The 19,384-nt window shown below is 39.3% G+C and overlaps 1 protein-coding gene across 1 annotated transcript; it reads right to left on the bottom strand.

Moving 5' to 3' along the window:
* Positions 1 to 1,178: 1,178 nt before the first annotated feature.
* Positions 1,179 to 2,203, bottom strand: LOC100596577 (olfactory receptor 5AN1). The gene has a single exon (XM_003275351.3). It carries the CDS (start codon positions 2,160 to 2,162, stop codon positions 1,227 to 1,229), a length of 936 nt encoding a protein of 311 aa, XP_003275399.2. The 5' UTR covers positions 2,163 to 2,203; the 3' UTR covers positions 1,179 to 1,226.
* Between the last annotated feature and the right edge of the window lie 17,181 nt (positions 2,204 to 19,384).

Here is a 19,384-nt window from a genome sequence, read left to right as displayed (position 1 = left end):
CAAAAGATTGTGTGGCTTGTCCAGCATCACACAGCTTGGGGGTGGCAGAGCCTGAATTTGAAGCCAGGCAGTTCGGTAAAGGGGAAAATTTTTAATTTTAAATTATGAAGTATATTGATTACTGCTGTATAACAAACCGCAAAATCCAGTGCTGACTGCAACATTTATTTATTGCCACTCACGTATCCTCAGATCACCTGGAGATCAGCTGGGACTGGCTGATGTAGAGTAGGCTTAAATGCATGACTTTTCTGAACATGACTGCAGGTTAGCTTGTCTAGGTTGCGCTTGACTGAGATACCTTTGACCCATGTTTCTTTCATCCTTTCCTGGATTCAATAGTTCCCCAGTCAAACAAGAGTAAATTTTGTAAATTTAGTGGGGGAGAAAAAGAAAGTTTGAGTTCCACAGTATCAGATGTTGTTATTGGCTGTGAACTTTGAATATCATCTCCATTATAATTTCCCAGTAGGCTCTAGATACAAGAAATCAAATCATCAGACTCATAAGTAAATGTCATTGCAGGGACCATATCCTTGTTTCTACCCCACTTCATGATTAAAATCACCTCCTTCTTTCTAATGCTACAGCTAGTGTAGGCAAGGAAATTGTCAAATATGTATCAGATGATTAGTGCTGAGAGAGGTCTTAGGCAAACTGCAGGTATCTCATGTTGCTCTTTCTTAAAGACACAACCAGGCCAATACATTGCTTTTTTCCCTTTCCAATGGCAGAACCCCTCTGTCTGTTTATTCTCTCCTGTCCAGAAACACAGAATAATCAATGGTTACCACCATGTCTTTATTATGCTGTATCAGCATATATGGGAGATGATGTTTCTAAACTCCTGGGCGTCTGTGCCAGGCCTCATTTCTCTAGTGGCAAATTCTTAACATTGAGCCATCTTTGACCTGAGAAGCCACAGGAAACAAAAGATTTCTAAATCTTGTTGTTTCAAAAATACTTTTGGACAAATTAATAAATGGTGAGGCCACACCTGATGTAGGATAAAAATAATGAACCTCCAGGACCTAAAGATCCTGATGTCTGTGGCACTGAGTCATCTGTTGGTCCATATTGGCATATTTTCTGCATCAAATCAAGCCTTCTTTGTCCAAAAGGCAGTAGGCAGCGTGAATTTTGTTATAGTCCATTCATGATCATATTTTGTGGGTTAGGGGGATTCTGATGGGCCATATCTGGCAGAAATCTCAGAATCTGTAAACTCAGCAGCACCTTCTCTTTTGCAACCTCTTTAAGGCATCTTTAATTTCTTTGTTCCTCAAACTGTAAATCAAGGGATTTAACATGGGTATGACCACAGTGTAGAAAACCGATGCAAATCTGTCAAAGCTGGAAGAGCCTCCAGAGCTGGAACTCAAATAGACAAAGATTCTTGATGTATAGAAGAGGGAAACAGCTGTTAGATGAGAAGCACAGGTGTTGAATGCCTTGGACCTGCCTTTAGCTGAAGTGATCTTCATGATGGAGATGCCAATATAGCCATAGGATATCATGATAACTAGGGCACTTGCTATCCCAAAGAACATGGTTAATATAGCAGTCATGACCTGTACAAAGAAAGTGTCAGTACACGATAAGATTAACAGTTGGGGCATGTCACAGAAGAAATGTCTGATGACGTTAGACCCACAGAAGTGGAATTGAAGCAAAGCACCAATTTGGAATAAAGAAGCAGTGAGGCCAGTCATGTAGGCTCCCAGTACCATCCAAACACAGAGGGTGGGTGACATGATGGATGAATAGAGCAGGGGGTTACAAATGGCAGCATAACGATCATAAGCCATGGCTGTCATGAGACAAGACTCACTCAGTCCCATCGTTGAAAAGATAAAGTACTGAATAACACAACCAACAAAAGTGATAGTTTGCTGTTCCTGTAAGAAGTTGGAGAGCATCTTGGGGACTGTGGAGCTGATATAGCATACATCTATGAAGGACAGGTTACTGAGGAAGAAATACATGGGTGTATGGAGGTGGGAATCCATCCTTATTAAAACAATGAGGGACAGGTTCCAGGCCAGAGATGTAATGTAGATCACCAGGAATATAGTGAAGAGCACTGTTATGATCCTGGGAAAATCTGAGAATCCCAAAAGGATGAAATAGGTGATTTCTGTAATATTTCCTCCCCCAGTCATTGGCTCGGTGCTCCTAATATCAGAAAGGAGACAAGAGAATGGATTGCTAACTCAGGTGAAGTGATAACATTACCATCTTCCTGTGTGTACATCTTTTCTTCCAACAAGCACTGGAAAATGAGAAATGTTTCACTCTTCTGATGGAAAGACCCCAACTTTTCTTGAATTGTCAGCATGTAACTGCACAATATTTCAGGTTCTTGATTAATTCATGGAGTATCCTGAGAATTAAAAAATATATTTTAAAAGTTGACTGGCAATTTTTAAAAAATATGCTATGGAAATGCTGAGAGTATTACGTACAAGGTAAAGATCACTAATTAAGATAATAGTTTTTCTTCAAAAAGACCTCTGGTGATTCATTATATAACTGTTGCTTTAAAATTATGAAAGCTTAGGCCGGGCATGGTGGCTCATGCCTGTAATCCTAGCACCTTGGGAGGCTGAGGTGGGTAGATCACCTTTAGTTAGGAGTTTGAGACCAGCCTGGCCAAAATGGCAAAACACCATCTCTACTAAAAATACAAAAATTAGCCGGGCGTGGTTGCGCAGGCCTGTAATCCCAGCTACTTGGGAGGCTGAGGCAGGAGAATTGCTTGAACCCAGGAGGCAGAGGTTGCAGTGAGGTGAGATCATGCCACTGCTCTCCAGCCTACGTGACAGAGCGAGACTCTGTCTCAACAACAACAACAAAAATTATGAAAGCTTAAATGGCATCCTTCCAAAATATATTTGATGGACAACTGTCCTGTCCTGGATGTTATCTAAGTAGATTTAAAATACTTTTTATTTTACCTTTTAGAAAAATTGCTTTCCCTGTTTATAATAACTTCTCCTATTTTAATAAAAATGTATTTAATATAACATATCCAAACTGGCCTTAACAATAATATCATAAATTTGGATAACATTTTGAGGCAGACAGAGCATGGGTGTCCAATAAAGTTTTGGAATAAGTCTTCTCAGGGAAGCCTTCATACAAAGCATTCCAGAAGGAGGCTAGTGCAGCTCAGTCTTGGCCCCAACTATTGTCTCAATTTTAGGGTATCTGGGAAACAGCATAGTAATGTGGCTAAGGGTTGGGACTTTGGAGTTTATTTCCAATACCTTCTCCTTCTATAAACTTGTACCAGTGACATAAAAACGTTAAGCTTAATTTACTACTAATAATGTAAGGACAAGAAAAGCTTCTAACTTCCCAGGTTACTGGGAAGGTTATAAGTGAAAATTCATGCAAAAACTTAGCACACAATTAGGTATACAGCAATTGTTCAATAGAGACTGGCTATTGTTATCATGGATTGCTTACAAATAACCATGAGTGGCAGGTATACCTTTGGGTAGGAATGTGAAAAGTAATATTTTCATGGGTTAATTTGAGGAAATTCATGAGACAGCATCAGCCCTATGAACAGCCAGGCATCATTGCCTCTAGGCAGGTGTAGATTCAGACCTAGTGTCCATGCTGGTTAAACCACCTAAAGCCATGATGATATAAGCCACATAAGCCATTTTTTCTTCAGTTTGCTTGCCTTTGGGTACACTAGGTTGATGGAAAACCAGCATCAAATTATGATGGATCTTAATTAGAGAAAAGGTCAAAGTAAATATTTCAATTCTCTAATAATACAGAGGTATATCTTTTCACTTTTTGGTAGATACAATCAGCAAGTTAGAGCTTACCAACAGACTTATAGTATTAGGTTGGTGTAAAAGTAATTGCACCAACCAAAGGTATGTGTAGATAATGTACATTCACTCTGCTCCATACTCAGGCTGTCCTTTCTTGAGATCAAAGGGAAACCAATGATAATAGCCAAGAAGATTTTGAAAAAGATGAATAATTAGAAAGGATTTTAACTTTCAGATATGAAAAAGTATTATTAACATTGATAATTCATTATTCTTATAATAATAGACATGTGCCAAAAGAACAAATAAAAATTTCATAAATAAATACGTGTTGGTAAGAATTTTATATATGAAAAAGTATTTTCAATTGATAGTGAAAGAGCAAACTCTTCTATAAATGGTCTGTGAGGCCTGCCTCACTATGAGTAAAAGAGTATTTGAAGAATAAATAGATGTGCATTTATATAATCTTGGGATGGAAGTGATATTAAATAACAATAAAACAGAAATTATAAGAGAAAAAATATGGCAAAGCAATTTAAAACTTGGTTACGGCAGAAAAAACCCTTATATAAAGCATATTCGAAAGACAATTGATGAATGGGGGAAAATAGTGATAAAACAGAAAAAGACAATATAATTATTATCTTAATATATAAGATATTGTATAAATCAGTAAGGAATGGGCACTCATATGACCACTGATGAGTGCACAAGGTAGTTCTACTTTTCTGGAGAAAAGTCATTTGCTTTTTATAAACTCTTTTGCATGCGTGAGCTCTCTCTCCTTCCCCCACTCTCTTCTCTCTCTCTGTCTCTCTCTCTCACACACACACACACACACACACACCTCTTACAAACCATTTATAATGTCAAACATTAAAAGTAATGAATGGTATCATTTTGATTTTCTTCTTTATACTTATCTGCATTCTCTTGTTTTCCTACAGCTTCTACATTTATGATAAAAATATTATTAAATGTAAAAATCATTAATAGGCTGGAGAAAGGGGGAGGAGGAAGGAAGAGGGAGAGGACAGAGAAAAAGGGGGAGAAAGAGATAGAATGTGAGAGAGTAGGCTTTCCTGAATCTTACTTGCTGGCTGTGTGATGTTTAGCACATGATTAACCTCTCTGTACCTCAGTTGCTTCATCTATAAGTGAAGCTGATAATCATTAAACCTCAAAGGGTTGTTGCAAGGATGGAATGACATAAAGGGCTTAAAACAATAAGGCCTCGGCCAGACGCGGTGGCTCAGACCTGTAATCCCAGCACTATGAAAGGCTGAGGCAGGTGGATTGCCTGAGGTCGGGAGTTTGAGACCAGTCTGGCTAACATGGTAAAGCTCCGCCTCTACGAAAAATACAAAAATTAGCCAGGCGTTGTGGCGCATGTAGTCCCAGCTACTCGCGAGGCTGAGAAGGGTAATTGCTTGAACCCGGGAGGCGGAGGTTGCAGTGAACCTAGATTGTGCCACTGCACTCCAGCCTGGGCAACAGAGTGAGACTCCATCTCAAAACAAAAAACAAAAACAATAAGGCCTCAAAAAATGTTAGCAATGATCATTCCCAATCATCACTTCTCTCTTAAAGGGGAATAAAGGAAGAACTAGTACTGAAGTATCAAGGAGCTCTTAATACAATTATTTATGATTTCTAAACCAGACTAAAGAATATTGTTGACAAATGATTGTATTTCTTTCTGTCTTGTAGCACTGTGTTATCTCCCACATAGCTGAATTGTCAATTCCCGATGCCGCTTTTTGTTCCAGCACCACCAAGTACCGTCAAGCTGAGAACGCTGACTGTACAGAGCACACCGGTAAGTAGAGACGTTTGGTCACTTAATGCTAAGCATTGTATATACTAATATTTGCAGAACTCAACAAGTTTGTGTTTCACACATTAATAAATGGTTCTTTCACTCAGCCTTGGATGTCAAACTAGAAAATCTTATTTTTGTTTTATTTCCATTATGGTTTTGTTAACTTGGAAATCTTTCTGTTTACTCTTAGAATAGTTCTAAAAAGGAATGAGATCATGTCCTTTGCAGGGACATGGATGGAGCTGGAAGCCATTATCCTCAGCAAACGAATACAGAGTCATTATCCTCAGCAAATTAGTGCAGGAACAGAAAACCAAACAACATATCTTCGCACTTACAAGTGGGAGCTGAACTATGAGAACACATGGATACAGCCAGAGGAATAACAGACACTGGGGCCTGTCAGCGGGCGGAGTGCGGGGAGGGAGAGCATTAGGAGAAATAGCTAATGCATGCTGGGCTTAATACTTAGGTGATGGGTTGATAGGCTCAGAAAACCACGATGACGTACATTTACCTATGTAGCAAATCTGAACATCGTGCACATGTACCCCGGAACTAAAAATGAAAAAAAGATTTAAAAATAAGAAAACCCTCTAATACCATATCTCAGGTATGTTACTCAAGGTGAGTTAGATTTAATGGAAATATTTTTAAAATATAAGCTCTCACAGATAACCTCCCCCAAACACGAATATAACTGGTCAATTCAGTGAAAATAAGTCAAATTGTTGATCAACTGGTTGCACTGAAACTCCTTACTTTTTTATTACATTCTGGTGACACAGGCAGACATAATTAAATGTACTCTATGTAATCTACCATTTCCAGTAAAGAACAAGGAGTTGTGGATTGCTTTTCTTATTCATGATAAAATTTATCCTGAAAACTTACCTTGTTGACATTTGATAAGCTAGAGAAAAAGAGAAAAAACTCTGGATATATTCACTCTCTTTGATTAATTCCTTGCATATGTTCACCATCTCCCGAGACAATTCGCAGAGGAAAAGATAATTGATGTAAATATTGGTTAAAGATTTTACTAGATGAATGTAGGTGATCAAAATCCTATCCAGTGCTAATCTAATAAGGACATGGTCAGTTTGCGAAGTTGTGCAGGGTACAAAATCAGGTAAAGCCAGAAACGTTGCTGAATAAAGAACGATATATGTACAAGAAGGTTACAAGGAATATTTAAACCAACGCTTCTTGTGCTTGGAGTGGGTATCTCTGTGTTGCCCAGGACGGTGTCTTCAGATTCCAGGGTCTCCAAAAATTACAACAGAGAGCAATTTGAAGATTTCAGAATTTCTAATAGCCCTATATAGGGGCACTCCGTCATATCATTAAGACTCAGTGTGTCTCTTGCTATTCAGAGATCATAAATCAAAGCTATGTATTTAAACAGAATCAAGTTAATTATTAGCATTTTGAAAACAGAATCCTGAAAGATAAATATTAAATTAAAAGCGTCCTTGGGGTGGAGAAAACTGGGAAACATACCCAAGCAATTTTTGATCTTAGGAAATTCCTCTGAAACTCAGTAAATTATTATTTTTGATTCATCTTTCAGGCTTTATAGACAACATATATTTGACTATAGATTATTCCAACATCCCCATTTTACAGGTGAAAAAAAGAAGATAGCAGTGTTCAAGGTCACATCCTTAAGAATTCAATACCCATCCCTCACTCCAGAATAATACCTGAAATTTTATGTTTGAGGTTTTTGTTTTTACAGAAGGTTGAGTAAGGAGAAAGACAATCCAGCGAAGAACTTTAGGTACAGAATGTGGAAGTGAGGAAGAGGGAAGAGTTGAAGAATGAGAGAGACTGAGGACGATAAACTCTGTTCCATGTGTGTCCTTACTGGAAGAATTACATGGATATTGAGACGGTACAGAATCCACTGTTCTAAGTCTTGTCCTGTGACCTTGACCCAGGTCCCCCAAGAAGACAGAGTTATTGCCAAAGGTTGAAATTGCTTATTTCTTTTCCAACAAAATTTTTCAGGTGGGCATATCACACTCCAAGATGGGCATGTTTGACCACAAAATTGGCTGTCCACTCACAGCAAGAGAGATGGCCTCAAGTGGGGATCCTTTTAAATGTGCCTCTGAGAGCAGAGATGAAAGGAGAAAAACCAATTAGAGAGAGAAAGCATGCCAGGTACTTGCTCTCTGGTGCCATGGTTGTCATGGAGTTTTTGTCCCTGCTGATCTCACGCCCCGCTTTGCTATGTGGGTCAATTCCCTATTTCCCTATCATCCTATCATGATGTCAGGATTGCAACTTTTTACAAAACTTGAAGTCACTGGAGCTGGAAAGAAGATAGGGATCATCTAGTCCAAAACTCAATTTCTGGGTGAAAAATCTGAGACCAGATTGCTGAAGAGTTTGCCCAAGATGACACCCTAGCCAGTAATATAGCTTGACAGCAATAAATTTGATAGGTTTATGTTTCTCTGCTTACAAAACGCTTTCATTCTAGGTAATTACATGCATATTTCCTCAAATGCCTGACTTGAGTCAATTATCACAGCAGTCCTGCAAGGCAGGCATGGCATTATTTCCCATGTATAAGTGAGGAAATTGAGGCACTAAGGAATAAAATAAGATTAATTCATAACAAAGCCATGGCTTCTCATCGTTATGACCGTGGGTATTGATATCATAGAATTTGGGTTGAATTTTGGCTTGGCCACTTGCTACTTGTGTGACCTTGAGCAAATTAACCTCTCTAAGCCTCAGTGTTTTCACCTATAAAATGGGGCTAACAGTAATAGCTACTTCACAGAGTAGCTTTTCATTGAGAATTAAATTGGATAAAAACTATAAAGCACTTATCAGAGTGTGTAGTATAAATCATGCTTTCTGTTTAATAGTAGATATAACTTACATGTTTTGATTTGGAGATCTTTCCAACATATTATGCGGTATTTCTATCCTTTGTTAACATTCATTAAAAATATCTACTTATGGTCATTTCTACAAACATTTTGGGTTTCTTAGGGGTGGGGAGAGGAAGCTCATTTATCTTTGCAGTTGCAAGGGATATAGAAATGTTTTGGACAAGGTCCCATTCTTGGTTTGATCTACCTCAGCCAATCTTACTTAAAGGAAGAAATGGATGGATGGGGGCAATAAGTTAATGATCTAACTCTTGTTAATGGACGAGTACTTATATGGTTTCCCCTGATAAGGACTATAAGAATACAATATTTTAAACTAAATAGCTTTTTTTAAAAAAATAAATTTCATTGTATATAATCAAAGTGTACAACATGATGTTATAAGATACATATCGACAGTAAAGTGGTTACTATAGTGAAGCAAATTAACATATCCATCATTGCACGTAGTTACCCAGTTTGTGTGTGTGTGTGTGTGTGTGTGTCAAGAACAGCTAAAGTCTCATTTAGCAAAAATCCTAAGTACAATAGTATTAACTACAGATTTCACTTATATGTGGAACCTTAAAATAAATAGCTTCTTAAGATTTACTGTTATTCTTAAGAATAACACCAAAAGTATGGAATTTGGGCATAGTGGCTAACCAATAGAGGGATTATTTTGGACCAAGAAGAACTATTATATTCTATAACTCACACTTTGTGAGGTTCGAGATGTATTACTACCTACAGTGAGAAGAGCATGACAGGCCTCAGTACACCTAAACATTCCATCTGCAAGTGGGATAATTTCTCACCTGCCAATCTCATATGGGTATAGGAAAAATCAAATCTATGTGATGTAACTACACGAAGTGTAAAATGTTGTATAAATGCTAATGTAATATAAATGAAATTTAGCACATAAACTCTAGACTAGAGAAATATCTCTTACACATTTAAAAAAATCATCTTGGTCAGTGTCCGAGCCTCCATGATATCCCTAGGTCTGGTGCCTCTGCTGTTCCCTGGTCAAACTTAATGCCCTGGAATCCCTGGGAGGCTCAGGCCTCAGGTACTTGGGTCCAGTCTCCCTAGACATGCCACGATAGCCATCATTTCTGAGGTCTTGCACAGTCTCTGGGAGGCTACCATGAAGCATGCTCTAGGTGCACCTATGCCAAGAAATTGCTGGCTTTGACTTCCTTGCACCTCTAGGAATCTCCCCAACTCTTCACCTTAACAGTGGTCCTTTCCACCTATATATTTTTCTCCCCTACTTCTTTTTTTAAAAATTTACCTCCTTCTCTAGGCTCAAAGGGTAAGGTGGGAGGAACAGGGTTATTTGGGAATAAATCCAAACAAATATTGCCCTCCTGCACCATGCTCCCCTCCCCTCCCTTTCCTTCTGCTCCTCTCTCCTCTCTTCTCTCCCCTCCTCTCTCCTCTCCTCTCTTCTCTGCTCCCTTTTCATGTGCTCTTCTCCTCTTCTCTATTTCTCTTTTTCATTCACTTACTCTCTTTCTGTCTGTGCTTGGATGTAAATATTTTATTTTATACATTGTGTTATTTTATTTTTATTGGAATATAAATAAATGCTTAACAACTAGAAATAAAATAAATGAACAGATTCAGAGTAATGTTAGCAAAATGGTCAATTACAGGTGGCTACTGTTCATTACCCCCATAAAAAAGTACCAAAACAACAAGCAGCCACAACTTGACCTGAGTAACTAAAGGAGAATGCTGGAGTACAGCAAGGGAGCGGTGGAAATTTTGCGGTGCACAGTAACTCAGGATGGCCACCTAGAGCAGGAAGAAACCACCTTGCTTCTGCCACCCATTCCCTCCAGTGGGGATCAGCTTGGAACCAGGAATGGGTTTCTCCCCGTGAGGAAAAGGTAAGCAGGAGGCCACAGCAGCCCCCATCACTGTCATGGACACCTACAGTTTTCACTACTTATGAGTCCTGCGGTCCTCATAGACCCTGTGCCCAGCTTAGGAGGCTGCCTGGGGTTCCAAAGGCTGCACGACTCCAGAGATGGAGCCCATCTCATATGCTCTCTCTGTGGTCCAAGCTGCCACTGTGCAATCTTGAAAGTGGAGCTACTCTTCCAAGGGCCCATAGCCACTGCACCCCTTCATCCCTCAGGCTCTGCCATTATTGCGTCACACTCACACAGCGACAGTGCACCATTTACCAGCTGAGCTGCTGCAGCTACCTGTCACCTAAGAACAAGCTGTTTAATCTTCCTGTGCCTTAGGAACAAGCTGCTGCAGCTTCATACTGTCTGGGAACAAGCTGACAGTCTCCCCCATCCCATTTGCTGCTGCATCTCATCCCTTGCCTGCTCAAAGCCTGTGCCCAGCAGAGAAGCCACATGCCCTAGGTGCTTAAGCTGATGTGGCATGTTGCCTGCCAGAAACCAAAAGTTCAGGCCCAGTGGAGCAGTCACAGGTTTGCACCGCTGCCTAGTGGCTCCTGCTCCTTCAGGAACCTGACCTTCTGCCCCTATAGCAGAACAGCTATACCCCAGCAACTAAGCCCATGTGGTGCCTGTCCCTTGGGGACTCAGAGTCCAGTATAGCAGAGCCACCCTGCCTGAGTCAAGACAGAATCCTGTCCTTTGGGGACCAGCAATCCTGGCCCTGTGGATTAGTCACACACCCAGCCCCATGGGGCCCCAGGCCTAGGGCCCAGTGAAGCAGCCACCTCCCAGGCACCTGAGCTGATGTGCTGTCCCGATCTCCAGGGAAACAGAGCCTTGGCTGAGCTGTGACTCCTGCTCTCTGGGTCAAACAGCCACAGATCCCCACCTCCTTGAATCTGGATTCCCTTGTAGAATCTGCCATGCTGAGGCTCCCTGCCTCCCTAGGGAGTAGGACCATTGTTGCCCTGCTCCCCAAGCCCCAGAGAACAAACCAGAGCTCTACCCCATCATTCCTGCATTCTTGCTGCTGCTGCACCGAGCCTTATGAAGCCTAGGCTACTGCCTTTTCCTACTTCCAGAGTCATCATTACAAGATACCCACTCCCCTGATGCCCAAGTTGATACTGTGCCTCATTAGTGTAGGGACTGACAGTTATGCCCCACTAGCCATGGCTTGAGTCTCTGGAACACCCCTTCTTCCTTAGAGCTGTGTCAGTGCTGTACACTGATTCCCAGGATCAGAGTCACAGCTACATCCCTGCTTTTTGGGACTAGGCTATTGGGGAATGCCTCCGAGTCACAGTCCCCAGATTTGTTGGAGAGCTGTGTTTACTTATGTTCCAGAGAGGGAACCTGAGCCCACATTACAGGTGCCACAGTAGTTCAGCAAGACACTGAGCACAGAATCCCAAGACCTCAGCCATTTCAAAATCATTTTGAGCCCTGGAACACAGTTTCACTGAGTCTGCTTGTGATCCATGTCAGACCCAACACCATGAGTGATTCTCTCAGCTAAGGTTCTTCACCATGGGGAAAGTAAGAACAGGAGGACCCCTAACACCTTTGCCACCAAGAACTTTAATAATCTTCACTGCCAAAACCATTGCTCAAAACACCTGCGCCCTAGGCCACTGAGTCACCTGCAGTCATTACTGATGTTAACTATAGTTGAAGAAGCTGTACACAGACTACACTACTGGGCCTATCCAGAACCAGAGCCAACACACCCTCCCAAGTGACACCCTAGTACCCGTCTTCACGTGAAACTCTACATAAACTATAAATTTGGAATAAGTGACTGTTCCACCAGATGCTCAGACAACAATGGAGGGAATTAGGAAACATGAGAAAGCAAGAAACAAAACACCACCAAAGTAACATGGTAAAGTGTTGGCAACTGACTCCAGAGAAATAAAAACATATGAATTGGCTGAAAATAAATTTAAAATAGAGATCTTAAGGAAAGTTAGCAAGGTACAGGAGAATACAGATATATAATTCAGTACAATCAGGAACACAATTTATGATCTAAATGAGAAATTCAATGAAGAGATAGATATCATTAAGAAAAAAACACACGAAAATCTTGGGGTTGAAAAATTGAATGAATACAATTAAAAAGACAATTCAGGACTTCAACAGAATATATGGCCAAAGAAAAACAAATATGTGAAGTTGAAGACAGGTCTTTTGAAATAACCCAATCATGGGGGAAAAAAGCAAACAAACAAACAAAAAAAGTGAATACAGGCTACAGGACTTATGGAATATCATTAAGTAAACTTTTTTTTTTTTTTATTATGGAAGGTCCGTAAAGAGAAGAGAAAAAGTCACAGAGGTCTTATTAATAACATAAGTGTTGAAAACTTGCCATTTTAGCTTAAGGACACACATAGGCAGAAAATGAAAGAATGAAAAAGATATTTCTTTTTTTTTTTAACTATGCTTTAAGTTTTAGGGTACATGTGTACAACGTGCAGGTTAGTTACATATGTATACATGTGCCATGTTGGTGTGATGCACCCATTAACTCGTCATTTAACATTAGGTATAGCTCCTAATGCTATCCCTCCCCCCTCCCCCTACCCCACAACAGGCCCCGGTGTGTGATGTTCCCCTTCCTGCGTCCATGTGTTCTCATTGTTCAGTTCCCACCTACAAGTGAGAACATGCGGTGTTTGGTTTTTTGTCCTTGTGATAGTTTGCTGAGAATGATGGTTTCCAGCTTCAGCCACATCCCTACAAAGGACATGAACTCATCATTTTTTATGGCTGCATAGTATTCCATGGTGTACATGTGCCACATTTTCTAATCCAGTCTATCATTGGTGGATATTTGGGTTGGTTCCAAGTCTTTGCTATTGTAAATGGTGCTGCAATAAACATATGTGTGCATGTGTCTTTATAGCAGCATGTTTTATAATCCTTTGGGTATATACCCAGTAATAGGATTGCTGGGTCAAATGGTATTTCTAGTTCTAGATCCCTGAGGAATTGCCCCACTGACTTCCACAATGGTTGAACTAGTTTACAGTCCCACCAACAGTGTAAAAGTGTTCCTATTTCTCCACATCCTCTCCAGCACCTGTTGTTTCCTGACTTTTTAATGATCGCCATTCTAACTGGTGTGAGATGGTATCTCATTGTGGTTTTGATTTGCATTTCTCTGATGGCCAGTGATGATGAGCATTTTTTCACGTGTCTTTTGGCTGCATAAATGTCTTCTTTTGAGAAGGGTCTATTCATATCCTTCACCCACTTGTTGATGGGGTTGTTTTTTTCTTGTAAATTTGTTTGAGTTCATTGTAGATTCTGGATATTAGCCCTTTGTCAGATGAGTAGGTTGCAAAAATTTTCTCCCATTTTGTAGGTTGCCTGTTCACTCTGACGGTAGTTTCTTTTGCTGTGCAGAAGCTCTTTAGTTGAATTAGATCCCATTTGTCAATTTTGGCTTTTGTTGCCATTGTTTTTGGTGTTTTAGACATGAAGACCTTGCCCATGCCTATGTCCTGAATGGTATTGCCTAGGTTTTCTTCTAGGGTTTTTATGGTTTTAGGTCTCACTTAAGTCTTTAATCCATCTTGAATTCATTTTTGTATAAGGTGTAAGGAAGGGGTCCAGTTTCAGCTTTCCATATATGGCTAGCCAGTTTTCCCAGCACTATTTATTAAATAGGGAATCCTTTCCCCATTTCTTGTTCTTGTCAGGTTTGTCAAAGATCAGATAGTTGTAGATATGCAGCATTATTTCTGAGGGCTCTGTTCTATTCCATTGGCCTATGTCTCTGTTGTGGTACCAGTACCATGCTGTTTTGGTTACTGTAGCCTTGTAGTATAGTTTGAAGTCAGGTAGGGTGATGCCTCTAGCTTTGTTCTTTTGGCTTAGGATTGACTTGGGAATGTGGGCTCTTTTTTGGTTCCATATGAACTTTAAAGAAGTTTTTTCCAATTCTGTGAAGAAAGTCATTGGTAGCTTGATGGGGATGGCATTGAATCTATAAATGACCTTGGGCAGTATGGCCATTTTCATGATATTGATTCTTCCTACCCATGGGCATGGAATGTTCTTCCATTTGTTTGTATCCTCTTTTATTTCATTGAGCAGTGGTTTGTAGTTCTCCTTGAAGAGGTCCGTCATGTTCCTTGTAGGTTGGATTCCTAGGTATTTTATTCTCTTTGAAGCAATTGTGAATGGGAGTTCACTCATGATTTGACTCTTTGTTTGTCTGTTATTGGTGTATAAGAATGCTTGTGATTTTTGCACATTGATTTTGTATCCTGAGACTTTGCTGAAGTTGCCTATCAGTTTAAGGAGATTTTGGGCTGAGACGATGGGGTTTTCTAGTTATACAGTCATGTCATCTGCAAACAGGGACAATTTGACTTCCTTTTTTTATAATTAAATACCCTTCATTTCCTTCTCCTGCCTGATTGCCCAGGCCAGAACTTCCAACACTATGTTGAATAGGAGTGGTGAGAGAAGGCATCCCTGTCTTGTGCCAATTTTCAAAGGGAATGCTTCCAGTTTTTGCACATTCAGTATGATATTGGCTGTGGGTTTGTCATAGATAGCTCTTATTATTTTGAGATACGTCCCATCAATACCTAATTTATTGAGAGTTTTCAGCATGAAGTGTTGTTGAATTTTGTCAGAGGCCTTTTCTGCATCTATTGAGATAATCTTATGGTTTTTGTCTTTGGTTCTGTTTATATGCTGGATTACGTTTATTGATTTTCATATGTTGAACCAGCCTTGCATCCCAGGGATGAAGCCCACTTGATCATGGTAGATAAGCTTTTTGATGTGCTGCTGGATTCAGTTTGCCAGTATTTTATTGAGGATTTTTGCATCGATGTTCATCAGGGATATTGGTCCAAAATTCTCTTTTTTTGTTGTGTCTGTGCCAGGCTTTGGTATCAGGATGAGGCTGGCCTCATAAAATGAGTTAGGGAGGATTCCCTCTTTTTCTGTTGATTGGAATAGTTTCAGAAAGAATGGTACTAGCTCCTCCTTGTACCTCTGGTAGAATTCGGTTGTGAATCCGTCTGGTCCTGGACTTTTTTTCGGTTGGTAAGCTATTAATTATTGCCTCAATTTCAGAGCCTGTTATTGGTCTATTCAGAGATTCAACTTCTTCCTTGTTTAGTCTTGGGAGGTTGTATGTGTCGAGGAATTTATCCATTTCTTCTAGATTTTGTAGTTTATTTTCATAGAGGTGTTTATCGTATTCTCTGATGTTAGTTTGTATTTCTGTGGGATCAGTGGTGATATCCCCTTTATCATTTTTTATTGCATCTATTTGATTCTTCTCTCTTCTAGTGTTGCTAGTGGTCTATCAATTTTGTTGATCTTTTCAAAAAACCAGCTCCTGGATTCATTGATTTTTTGAAATGTTTTTTTTTGTGTCTCTACTTCCTTCACTTCTGCTCTGATGTTAGTTATTTCTTGCCTTCTGCTAGCTTTTGAATGTGTTTGCTCTTGTTTCTCTAGTTCTTTAAATTGTGATGTTAGGGTGTCAATTTTAGATCTCTCCTGCTTTCTCTTGTGGGCATTTAGTGCTATAAATTTCCCTCTACACACTGCTTTGAATGTGTCCCAGAGATTCTGGTATGTTGTGTCTTTGTTCTTGTTGGTTTCAAAGAGCATCTTTATTTCTGCCTTCATTTTGTTATGTACCCGGTAGTCATTCAGGAGCAGGTTGTTCAGTTTCCATGTAGTTGAGCACATCAAAAAGCTAATCTACCACAGTCAAGTAGGCTTTATCACTGAGATGCAACATTGGTTCAACACAGACAAATCAACAAATGTGACTCTTCACATAAACAGAACTAAAGACAAAACCACTTGATCATCTTAATAGATTCGGTAAAGGCTTTTGATAAAATTCAACATTTGTTCTTGTTAAAAGGCTTCAACAAACTAGGCATTGAAGGAACATGTCTCAAATTATAAGAGCCGTCTGTGACAAACCCACAGCCAATATCATACTGAATGAGCAAAATCTGGAAACATTCCCCTTGAGAACTGGAAGTAGAAAAAAATGCTCACTCACACCATTCCTATTATTGGAAGTCCTGGCCAGAGCAACCAGGCAAGAGAAGAAAAACAAAAGTTATCCAAATAGGAAGAGAGGAAGTCAAACTATCTCTGTCTGCAGACAATATGATTCTATACCTAGAAAATTCCTTAGTCTTTGCCCAAAAGCTCTTAGATCTGATAAACAATGTCAGAAAAGTTTTAGGATACAAAATCAATGTATGAAAATTAGTAGCATTGCTATACACCAACAACACCCAAGCTGAAAGCCAAATCAAAAATTCAGTTCCGTTCACAATAGCCACAAAAGGAATAAAAACATAGAAATACAGCTAACCAGAGAGGTGAACGATCTCTACGATAAGAATTACAAAACACAGCTCAAAGAAATCTGAGACAAACAAATGGAAAAACATTCCATGCTCATGGATAGGAAGAATCAGTATTGTTAAAATGGTTATACTTCCCAAAGAAATCCACAGATTCAATGCTATTCCTATCAAACTACCAATAACATTTTTAACAGAATTAGAAAAAAATACTTTAAAATTTGTATGGAACAAAAGAAGAGCCCAAATAGCCAAGGAAATTCTAAGCAAAAACAACAAAGCTGGAGGCATCATGTTAACTGACTTTGATTACTCTACAAGGCTACAGTAACCAAACAGCATGTTACTGACACAAAAACAGACACGTAGACCAATGGAACAGAACAGAGAGCCAGAAATAAAGCTACAAACCTATAACCATCTGATCTTCACGAAGTTGACAAAAACAAGCAACGAGGAAGGGACTCCCTAAATGGTGCTGCCATAACTGGCTAACCATAAGCAGAAGACTGAAACTGGACCCATTTCTTACACCACGTACCAAAATCAACTCATGATGGATTAAAGACTTAAACTTATAACCTAAAATTATAAAAACCTTGGAAGATAATCTAAAAAATACTATTCTGCACATAAGACTTACAAAGATTTTATAATGAAGACACCAAAAACAATTGCAACAAAATGAAAATTCACAACGGAAACTAATTTAAAAAAAGAGTTTCTGCACAGCAAAAACAGAAACAACAAAAAAAACCACACAAACAACTATCAACAGAGTAAGCAGGCAACCTACAGAATGGGAGAAAATATTTGCAAACTATGCATCTAACAAAAGTCTAATGCTCAGAATTTATAAGGAACTTAAACAAATTAAGCAAAAACCAAACAACTCCATTAAAAAGTGGGAAAAGACATAAACAGACCTTTTCAAAGGAAAGCACACATGCAGCCAACAAGCTCATGAAAAAATGCCCAACATCACTAATTATTAGGGAAATGCAAATCTAAAACACAATGAGATATCATCTCATGCCAATCAGAATGGCTATTATTAAAAGTCAAAAAATAACAGATTCTGGTGAGGTTGTAGAGAAAAGGGAATGCTTATACACTGCTAGAGAGAATATAAATTAGTTCAGCCATTGTGGAAATCAGTGTGGTGATTTCTCAAAGAACTCAAAACAGAATTACCATTTGACTCAGCAATACCATTATTGGGTATATACCCAAAGGAATATAAATTGTTCTACCATGGAGACACATGCACACATACGTTCACTGCAGCACTATTCACAGTAGTAAAGACACGGAAGCAATCTAAGTTCCCATCATCAGTAGCCTTAATTTCAAAAATGTGGTATGTATACACCATGGAATACTATCCAGCCATAAAAAAGGAACAAGATTATGTCCTTTGCAGGAACATGGATGGAGCTGGAGGTCATTATCCTAAGCAAACTAATGCAGGAACAGAAAACCAAATACTGCATGTTCTCATTTATAAGTGGGACCTAAACATTGAAAACAAGCAGACCCACAGGAGGGAACAATAGACACCAAGGCCTACTTCAGGGTGGAGGATGGGAGGACGGAAAGATAAAAAACCACTTATTGGGTGCTATGTTTATTGCCTAGGTGACAAAATAATCTGTAAATGAAACTCTTGTGACATGTAGTTTACCTATAACACAGCTGCACATGTACTACTGAACCTAAAATGAAAGTAAAACAGAAAAAGAGTTCACTTGAACTAAGCTACTAAGGACCCCAGGATGCCATCAATGCTGAATACTGCAGATGGTTGCCAATGGCCACATATCTGTTGCAGGCTATGGTGGCCAATGGGCAGCACTCATCCAGACCATCCAGTCCCCAACAAAATACTGAGTAGTACAGGCCAGAAAGGAAATTTTTTTTCATCTTTTAGGAAGTCTGATAGCTACCTTGGCTGATGGCAGAAGAATAGCAGATGTCTATAAATGACAGGAAACTGAGAAAAAAGTACATGGGTGTGTGCAGGTGAGAGTTCATCCTGATAAGGATGATAAGAGCCAGGTTTCAAGTCAAGGTCACAAGGTAGTTCCCCAGGGAGACTGGAAAGAGGATGAGCTGCAGTTCTTTTTCATCTGAGAGTCCCAGGAGAACAAACATGGCTACAGAGGTATGGTTTCCACTGCCTTCCATGGATCTGCTTGGTACCATCTGCTGAAAAAAAAGAAAGGGGGAAAGAAGGAAATGGGTTTATTTCCAAAAAAAAACAAAAAAGAAACTTTTTTTTTCAGTCGTGAAGCTAGCTAAATATAAAACCTTGAATCATCAATGTTGAGTTAATTTATACCTTGCATGTACAATCATCAAACTTAACTGAAAAATTCTCTTTGATAAATATTATCATTGTTAATTTTGCTGAGGGAGAGCATTAAAAATATTATCATTCCAATAATACTTATGTATTAATGATGGATGGGTATCATTAGTGTAATATCTCTTAAAATGATTTAATTTCATGTTTTCTTATGTGGGAATTTGCAAATATATGTGACTGTGGACATAGGTCACATTAGGAAAATACTGT

This window comes from Nomascus leucogenys, chromosome 4 (assembly GCF_006542625.1).
Source record: "Nomascus leucogenys isolate Asia chromosome 4, Asia_NLE_v1, whole genome shotgun sequence".
NCBI lineage: Eukaryota > Metazoa > Chordata > Mammalia > Primates > Hylobatidae > Nomascus > Nomascus leucogenys.
Note: the sequence above shows the minus strand (reverse complement) of the source record. Positions and strands in the feature narration are given on the sequence as shown.